The sequence below is a fragment of the Kryptolebias marmoratus genome, linkage group LG9, assembly GCF_001649575.2.
Source record: "Kryptolebias marmoratus isolate JLee-2015 linkage group LG9, ASM164957v2, whole genome shotgun sequence".
Taxonomy (NCBI): domain Eukaryota; kingdom Metazoa; phylum Chordata; class Actinopteri; order Cyprinodontiformes; family Rivulidae; genus Kryptolebias; species Kryptolebias marmoratus.
Window position 1 is genome coordinate 16,615,771 of NC_051438.1, and position 9,655 is coordinate 16,625,425.

General features: G+C 41.8%; 1 protein-coding gene across 1 annotated transcript; it reads left to right on the forward strand.

Annotated features, from left to right (window-relative positions):
* Window positions 1–225: 225 nt before the first annotated feature.
* LOC108242416 (neuronal acetylcholine receptor subunit alpha-9-II) lies at window positions 226–7,058 on the forward strand. The gene is made up of 6 exons (XM_017427221.3): window positions 226–1,554; window positions 2,607–2,752; window positions 4,778–4,932; window positions 5,168–5,348; window positions 5,455–5,806; window positions 5,959–7,058. Exons 1-6 carry the CDS (start codon window positions 1,491–1,493, stop codon window positions 6,732–6,734), a joined length of 1,674 nt encoding a protein of 557 aa, XP_017282710.1. The 5' UTR covers window positions 226–1,490; the 3' UTR covers window positions 6,735–7,058.
* The last annotated feature ends 2,597 nt before the right edge of the window (window positions 7,059–9,655 follow it).

Sequence of the window (9,655 nt, forward strand, 5' to 3'; positions counted from 1 at the left end):
AAAATATATATATTGCATCATCCTAATTAAATCAACGGATAAAATGTCAATGATTCATCTGTAAATAAAAAGATTAAAGTCTGTGTAAATTAATCTAAACTGTCCCTCCCGTTTCTTTCCCCCTTTTTATCCTCGTCAACGAGTTCTCTGTTGTGCCGAGTTTTCAAATCTCTCCGCATCAAAATGCTGCCTCCTGAACGATTACCCTCGGTTACAGTGCTGATGAATAGTGCACCTCTTTGTGCTTCCTGTTGTGTCGGAGCCAGCGTTTGTTTGGAAGTACAGTCGAATCTGCATACATTTGAATAAAAACGAGGCAGTAAATTAACTTTAGACAAACGGGAATCTAGCCGACGGGGATTTACATTGCAATAAAAGTGGAGCGAGCGGACCGGTTCTGATGAATGTGTACGGGCTATTCATGTCAGACTTTCTCTCTTTATAGGCGTACTTTGTGCTTTAACTGCTAATGTGTTTAACTTTTATTAAAGGAAGCTTTTTTTAAGCACAGGTGGATCCTCAGTAAGCGTCTGTAAGCTCAGAATAATTATCAGGTCTTTTTTTTTCTCCCCCCTCTTCTATTTGTGTAAGCTGAGAACGTGCGCAGCTACAGATGGCCTGCATGTTCTTCTGTGTTAAATCTGGCCAAGAAACTCTGGCAGTAAACTGAGCATCGCTTCACTTTACTCAGTTCCAAAAATCCTTCTGGGTTTTTATTTTTTATTTTTTTGTTGTTCTGTGCTGCAGCTTCTGAACACTAATGTGACGTCTTCCCACTGGGTGTGGATGCATATTTGACGCAGTGATGTTAGAAACAGCTGCTCAAAAAGTCTGATGACCCTTTAGGAGCTGGCGTCCAAACAGGAGAAATTAAAATTAAAACGATTGTAATGCCACTGAAGGCGAATTTGTGGATCCTGTGAAAACCAAAGCTGCACACGTCACGAGTCAGAAACTTTTAAGGTCTGGAAGATTTCAAAGGACTGATAAGATGCTCTTAAACTGGCTTAATTATTTTTGTCTCTGTTCAAAACATGTATGCATGTCTTGATGCACTTCATTTTGTTTTTATTACCACAGATCAAGCTGCTGCTGAGAGAACAGTTTGATCAAATGTTTTCTTTGAAACTTCCAGCCTTTTCCTCCTCCGTTGGTTGCTGATAGAAGCCGCCCGGAGGCCCCAGCTCAGGCTGCATGTCTGACAGGCGAAAAGTGCCGTGTGTGTGTGTGTGCTGAAGCGACGAGTCGAGGGCATCCTGTTTCCCCCTCAGCCTCCTCCTGCTACGTGATAGCCAAGAGTTTTATTCCCGGCCAGCAGACAACGCTGCCTCCCCTGCCAAGCGGCGATAGCAGCGGCGACTTGGGCCAGATGAAACCCCGCTATCTGCAGCCGAGTTCAACTGGGGTTCAACGGACATCATGTAGAGCTTTCAGGGGAGGAAACGCCGGACTTTCAGGACAACGGAGTCCACTTACCCTTTAGATTGTCGATGAGATATCCAGAAATGTTCAAGATGATCCAGGTTATCTGTTTGACAATGCTGCTTCCTGAAGGTGAGTCTTCAGTTGGGCTTGTTTGTTGAGGAATAAAACAGATTTTAAGTCATTAATGACAAAGGTTGGGTTCTCAAATCGCCTCAGGTTTGAAGAAGACAGCCTTTACGCAACTCTTAAATTTTGCATGACTTTTAAACCATCGAGCTGAACAGTCTGCTCTGGCAAACGCAATGCTGATTTGGCTACAGTAATTTCCTTTTTAAAATAACATCAAGGATTTAACTAGAGAATTTTACATTTTCTGCAAAAATGCAGTGAATGCTGAGGGATGAATGAGTTTGCTTAAATTTATTGAAGAAGCTGAAACTGATTAATAGTTAAAACAAGCAGAACAGTAGCTAAAATGAGCATAACCCCTGGTAAAAGTTGAAGTGAGCAAAACTATCTAAAAGTAGCACAAGAAGACAAAAACAAAGCAAGGGCGCTGAAGCAGATCTCAAAGAGAACTATGTTGAACCAATTGAAATCTCTGTATTTATATGATGAGATTCTTTGTAAATAAAGTTAAAATGTAAAAGTTAGAAACACCAAAAGCCATGGCCTGATCAGTCTGATGGTTTTGATATTTGAATGGTTCAAATAAAGTTTGATTGCCAAAAATATAAACCAGCTTAAAAAACTGTTTAAAAAGGAGCTTATTGGGAAATATGTTATGTAAGATGAGTGTTTCAATAACCAATAATGCTACTGATGATATAACATGTTTAAATAATTGTACATTTAAAGATGAGAATGTGAGATTTAGGTTTGTTTTTTTTCGAACAGATAATGTAAGATTACATGTCAATTGGGCAAGACAATTTATTGTAATTATTTATATATATATATATATATAAATTTTTTTTTTTTTCCTTGCTTATATTTATTTTGTCTGTTCGAAATAAAGAGAAAGAAAGAAAACGAACAGAAGAAACTATATTCCTATCTTCCTCAATGCTTTAACATGAGCTAATCTCAATCAACTAGACTTACATTAGCTTGACATTAAAAAGGCATCGTTTGCAAACCTGAAATGGTAAAATAACACAATCTTTTTTTCCTGCCCCCAGTGGCTCACTGTGCTCAGGGCCACTTCGCCCACAAGCTCCTAAATGACCTGATGGAGAACTACTCGAGCGCCCTGCGGCCCGTGGACGACACAGACCAGCCTCTCAACGTCACCTTACAGATCACCCTCTCTCAGATCAAAGACATGGTGTGTGCCAGCTCATAAGTTCGGCTCAGGGTGTCGGACACCCTGTTCGAAGTGATGAGAAGACTGGAACACAATATCAGACATTAGCACTTTCCTAAACATAAAATATCTCCAGAGAGAAGATTTCTTTGTTTGTTTTAATTAAAAGACGCCCTAAATGCCGAAAGCTTAAAGTGATTAAAGGCCTGTAATTCCTTACAGGAATACACATCAAAGTTAATTACTTATAGATGTATATCCAGTACATTTCATTTAAATTTGTTCAGTGGTTGGTGAGAGCTTTTTTTGTAACAGACATGGGCAAAAACATTATCGCTCTGTCTTTGCTTTTCAGTAGTGGGCGATAAATATCAAATAACTACTGTCTCGATGCTAAACGTGTAACTGGTTTTTGTTAATTACCACAACCCCACTGTGGTTTTACAGCAGCAGAACAAAATTAATAGTCAGCACAAACCTAATTAGGCAAATAATTGCACTTCATTAAAACTTGCTAGCTGTACACTCTGGTTAAACGAATTTGGCAGAACTCAAGTAAACGCGGTAAGCTGAGGCCAGGGCGAACGCAAACTAACATGGATGTGGAGTTTTGATCCAACTATTCTCTGGATTTCTGTTGAGTTTGTAACAGATGATCTTCATGAATGACAGGCAGACCTTTAGTTGTAAAAAAAAATAAAACTAAAACCAGGTCTTCTGTCATTCATGTGGTTCAGGTTCCCGTTCAGGTTCAGTGAGGCAGCGCTTCAGTGAACATGCGTCTGTACTCCGCCTGAATGTGATATCTCTGCGTTCATACCAAGACGTGTGTTATTTTCAGTGTTACGTTTGAGTTAACACAAATTAGAACCAAACCATAGATGTGTGTGTGTGTGTGTGTGTCTGGGTGTTTTGTTACCCAAAGCTCTTGTGTGTTCTTTGTTTATGGGCCTTCATTCACCTGATATTGACAGACGGGTCTGGATTTCAGTTGTCATGATAATCTGAGGCCTGTCTGCCCGAGCCGTGCAGGTGAACAGCAGAAAAGGAGATCCGGAGACGGCGCTCTCCTAAATCTACATTTAGCGTCTGTTGTTCGAAGATATACAAATATATGCAATGGACTGAGCTCCCCTTTGCTTAATCGGAGACTTAATTAAAAAATAAAGTACAAACAATCCTAATAGATATTGTACTTCAATTAGCTTTACATTGAAGGCACAGCGTTGCATCTCATGAAGCGTCTGGAGAAAACACAACAAGCTTTACATGGAAATCAGACACTTGTTTCTTTTATCACAACTCCTCTGTGGCTGCTTATAGTTTGTAATGGAGGTGAACTGGTCGAGCATGGAGAGTCAGCTGATGGCAGCTGCAGAGCCTCTGACTTTAAATGAAAGTATCATGTAAACCCCTGAAAATAATCCAGTGCGTTTGCTCAGACATGCACGCAGGTACAGGCAGCTACATGACCGCTGGCCTTTCATGGTGGCCGGCGATAACAAAGGGACGAATAAGTTACACGGACTATCGGAACAGAGAGTTCTGCATGCAGACCTTGTGTAGTCAAAGAAGTAAAGCTAAACTAGAGACCGGTCTATAAAAAAAAGGACACCGACTGGAAGCACATTTTAGCGTCCTCCACAAACTGCTTCAAGGAACGCTAGCAGATTCTATTTTAGGTTTCTCCTGCCATTCTCAAGAGTTTAAAACTGTTTTAAGTCTGTGAAAGCTCGGAAACATCTTCAAACTTGGAATGACCTGTAGCTTCAAAGGTGTGCCAGAAACTAGAAAATGCAACAATAAACAGATGCTGACATGCTATAATATTTGGCTGAAAGGATTACTAATGGATTCTTCAACTTTCACACATTCCACACTCTTCCTTCAGTGTAAAGAAATAGCAAAGATCTATATTTTTCATTTTAATCCACAATATATGAACAAGACAAAGCTTATAATAGGTATTGTCATGAATCTGATTGTAACTGTGTGTGTGTGTGTGTGTGTGTGTGTGTGTGTGTGTGTGTGTGTGTGTGTGTGAAGGATGAGAGGAACCAGGTGCTGATCGCCTACCTGTGGATCAGGCAGACCTGGCATGATGCCTACCTGCGCTGGAACAAAGAAGACTATGACGGACTGGATGTCATCCACATCCCCAGCAGCCTGGTGTGGAGGCCCGACCTCGTCCTCTATAACAAGTATGCCCGTACGTCACCCGACACAAACACACGTTCAAGCCGCCAGTTTAGAATTTGGGCGAATAACGCTCTTGTTAGCATATAGCAATTATTTAAATGTTATCATTTAAATAACTGCTTGAAGAAACTGCACACTGACATCGTGTTGTGTCAAAACATAGGAGCGGTTTGAAGCCACGATTATACACACACACAGGTGAGTTTTGAGCCTTTTTTTGTTGTTGTTCTCTTCCAGAGCCGATGATGACTTCTCAGGACCGATGGACACCAACGTGAGGCTGCGCTACAATGGAGAGATAACCTGGGATGCGCCTGCCATCACTAAGAGCTCCTGTGTGGTGGATGTCTCCTATTTCCCATTCGACAGTCAGGAGTGTAACCTCACATTTGGCTCCTGGACCTACAACGGCAACCAGGTAGACATGTTGACAATCACTTTCCCGCCACGATCATTCGCACACATCTGCCCGTAAATTGAAAAAGAATTTCAGAATCTGCCTCATCGCTCCCTCCAACCCTTAGGTAGATATCATTATGGGCATGGACAGCGGCGACCTGTCGGACTTTGTGGAAAACGTGGAGTGGGAGTGCCACGGGATGCCGGCCACTAAGAATGTCATAATGTACGGCTGCTGCTCTGACCCGTATCCGGACATCACCTACACGGTGCTCCTGCAGCGCCGCTCCTCCTTTTACATCTTCAACCTCCTCCTGCCCTGCTTCCTGATCTCCTTCCTGGCTCCTCTGGGTTTCTACCTGCCTGCAGACTCCGGGGAGAAGGTTTCCCTCGGGGTGACGGTCCTCCTGGCTCTTACTGTGTTCCAGCTCATGGTGGCCGAGAGCATGCCACCTTCAGAGAGCGTGCCGCTGATTGGTAAGAGGGTACAGACAAACAAACACGTGCACACGGGCAAAAACATCATTGGCCTTTTTGGCAATAATTTCAAAGAAGAGCAGAAAAGTACCATGGCTTCTTAGCTTTCTAATATAAGAGCTTTTTGCCTTCTATCTTCATTTGTTGCACAGGGAAGTACTATATAGCCACCATGACCATGGTCACAGCCTCCACAGCTCTCACCATCTTCATCATGAACATTCACTTCTGTGGCGCAGAGGCCAAACCAGTCCCACACTGGGCTAAAGTGCTCATCATCGACTACATGTCCAAGATTTTCTTTGTGTACGAAGTGGGGGAGAACTGTGCCTCTGGCTCCTCCTCCTCCTCCTCCTCGCCTAGCTGCCTCCAGGAGGATGCTAGTCACCAAAAAGTCAACTCCCACGTTCACACGAACGGAAAGCCCCGAGGCCACAGCAGCCAAGATGGCCACCAGAGCCACAGACACCTCCAGTCTCAGCCTTCCAGGCAGCAGCACAGCGTGAGGGTCCACCACCACATCACGAGAGAAGAGGGCAGCCACCTGAACAGCTTCGCGCCTGGAAAGTACGACGTCTCCAACGGGAGAGTCCTTATGAGTGACTGCTCCTCAGAAGAGCAAAAGGTTCGCCCCGAGGACCAGAAGCCCCCGTGCTGCCCTGAAGACAAAAAGCCCCCACCTCAGGGCCCCGCCGTGACCTTCGGCCCCTGCGTATTCTGCAGCTACGCCAGCGCAATTCCCAATGTGGACACGAAGCTGGTGCGCAACGTGGAGTACATCGCTAACTGCTTTCGAGAGCAGAGGGCCACGTGCGCCAAGGGGGCCGAATGGAAGAAGGTGGCCAAGGTGATGGACAGGTTCTTCATGTGGATTTTCTTCATCATGGTTTTCCTCATGAGCATCCTCATCATTGGCAAGGCTAAGTGAGCGAGAAATGATGCAGCAGATTTTTTTTTCACGTCTGAAACACTGAAAACTTATTGATCAAATACAAAACAACAAACAGACTTTTTTTTTTTATAAACATACTGTAGTTACAAACATATATGAGCGATGTGGGTTTTCTTTGTTAATCATGGTGCATTGATGATCATAATGGATAGAAAATAAACAAATGGCATTTGTTGTTTTTGGCCATAAACTTACAACGAATATTACTTCTTTAATTTAATGTACCATGTGGCGTACTATTTGTTGAAACTAAGCTAAATGCACCAAACTTTGACAATATTTATGGGTGGTTAAAGAAATGCGTTCTAATTTTAAAGGTACTCATGGCAAACTATAAAAAAACATACAAAAGGTTATGTAGAACTATATCAAATGATGCCGATTCAAAGAGTTTGCTCCAGTAGTTTTTCTTTTTTTGAGACTGAAGACGTTTTTAGACAACAGTAGTCCACTTTGGTCTTAGCTGCACTCGGACTAGCTGTTAGCTCATCAGTCCAGTCAGACCATTTCTACAAAGTGAGGTAATTTAAAGAGCTTTCTACAACAGGTAACACATAAATTATATAAGTATTTATCCCGTACTTCTACTGATGGTGCTCCTGTGTTGAGTCAGTCGTGGTATCGATGTGTTGGTACTTTAATCATCTGACCACTGAATAAATTCGAGGGGCTCTGCTGTTAAAATATGGCCAGTGGAGACGGCACATGCCTTATTCACAAGTGTGAAATCAGATGCCTGTGGACTGAGAGGCACAGTGGAGCCACCGAATCATTTTTCTCTTCAAATCATCCGGTGAATAGTTAATGGGCCAGCTTTCTTTGTTGCCCAGCGAGAATGTAAGTTAATAGCGAGCATCAATTATGCAACGGAAGTGCACCCCTACTTTTTTTTTTTTTTTTTTGTAGAAAACCTCACGCACACCTTGGACTCTGACAGCCAATTAAAAAGTGTTCCTGGGATGTGTAAGCACACATAAATGAAGGGTTGAAAAGGAAAAAAAAAAGAAGTGGCCTGAGGACAAATGGAGCACTGAAACAACAAAGAGATAAACGATACAAATCTTGTTCATAAACAAGTTGTTTTGTTTTAAGTTTTGAGTTAAATGCACCTCACTTAAACTGCACTTGCACTAAAATTTAGATATTTTTGTTTTTATTTGACCATATATGGTAAGTCTATAAATGTGGATTAAATCAACAGATTGATTTATGTTTGGATATGATATAAATCAGATTTATGTTTAGATAGAAAAGATGTATTGTCCCTATAGTAATAACTACAGTACCATAATCTTCCAGTAGAGGGCGCCCACTTCATGTGTATTATTCTGCTGCCTAAAAGGCTTACAGCTTGAAGCTTTCTGTGGCACCATAGGAGCACAAAATCTACACTTTAAAGTTGCTCCCGATGCCATTTTATCTTCCAAAGTGATCCATTCATGGCATTTCATTACTGAGAGATGACGAAAGATGTCGTCTGTCTGTTCCTTCACTCCTCCAGGAGGTTATTCTATGGCAAGAGCCATCTTACTCAGTGCTCAATACTTCAATAATTAAATATAAAAGCTATTACTTAGAGTGAGTTAGGCTGTAAAAAGAAAAAAAAGAAAAAAAGAAAGAAAGAAAAGGCTTGAGGAGCTGGAAGAATGTCTTTTAATTGTGCTGGAGTCTCTCCACCGTGGATTCCTCTCTGCAGTAATCTGGCTGAAATGGGGGAGAAGCTGTTTGTTTTCTTCTCCGGCTCTCCAGAGTGATTGCCATGCCGAAGCACGAGCGGCGTTGAACTATGTGATCTGAACAAGCGGAGCAGCTTGGGCTCTGAGGGACGGTCTACTAGGGAAATTACCAAGTGCTGGGCAAAAATTTCCTCAGAGCTCCATTGTCTGGTATTATTCAGCTTCAAACCTATGAAATGGCAGCATCGCTGAGAAGGCTGCAGTTTTACTTTTCAGGCCGACAGATAAAGAGTCTTTGGTGGGATTTTAGCGAAGAATTCAACAATGTTTTCTACATGCTTGATGTTGTCTTTAGGGTTAGTTGTCAGAATCTGTTAACTAATATAGTTGGTGAGAAGAAACGGCTCTGTTTCTTTAATCAAGTCAGGCACATTTCTTGGATATTCTGCTTTGTCTAATGTTTACAAATGACATGTGGAGAGGAGATCACCCATCACATCCTTGGTTTCAGGTTGCCAGAAAATTAGTTTATATGTATAATGTATAGGTTTATTTTTCTACAGTAATGTTAGTCTTTGAAACAGAGGAGCAGCGTGACTCCAGGTACATTAATCTTCCTCATCTGTTTACTTACTTTTTTTTATTATCATGGAAACAAAATGTGTGATGGGCTAAAGACCTGTCGGCATATTCATCCTCACCCACCAGCCCCCCACCCCGACCCTAAACAGGAACAGGCGGGTAAAAACAATGGGTGTTTTTAAAATGCTGAACTTGGCATTTGAAATTAATTATTTACTATTTCCTTGGCGAGCACAGCCTTAAAACCCCAAAGCCCAGGACTATCTTTTTAATTACCACTTGAAAAAGAAAAAAAAGCATCTTCTTATTATTATTTTTGCTTGTAACAAATACAAACCTGTAAAGCCAGAATTTACAGCCATGAGCTCCATGAATCAGAGACCCTGGGAGGATTTTGAAACATCCTTTTACAAGGCCAGAGCATAAATGCTCTTCTCCGCTGATTCACAGCTATAATTTAGAGCGTAATCATGTGTTCATAGCAATAAATACTGGTGTTATTGAGCATGTTCCACAAAGTCCAGTTTGCAACACTATCATATTTGGTGCAAATGAATCTCATAAATGGTGTAATGCTGCTTTAGCCTGGTCATCCCCAAATTACAGGACCCCTAAAAGGCAGATTTCATACATTTATTA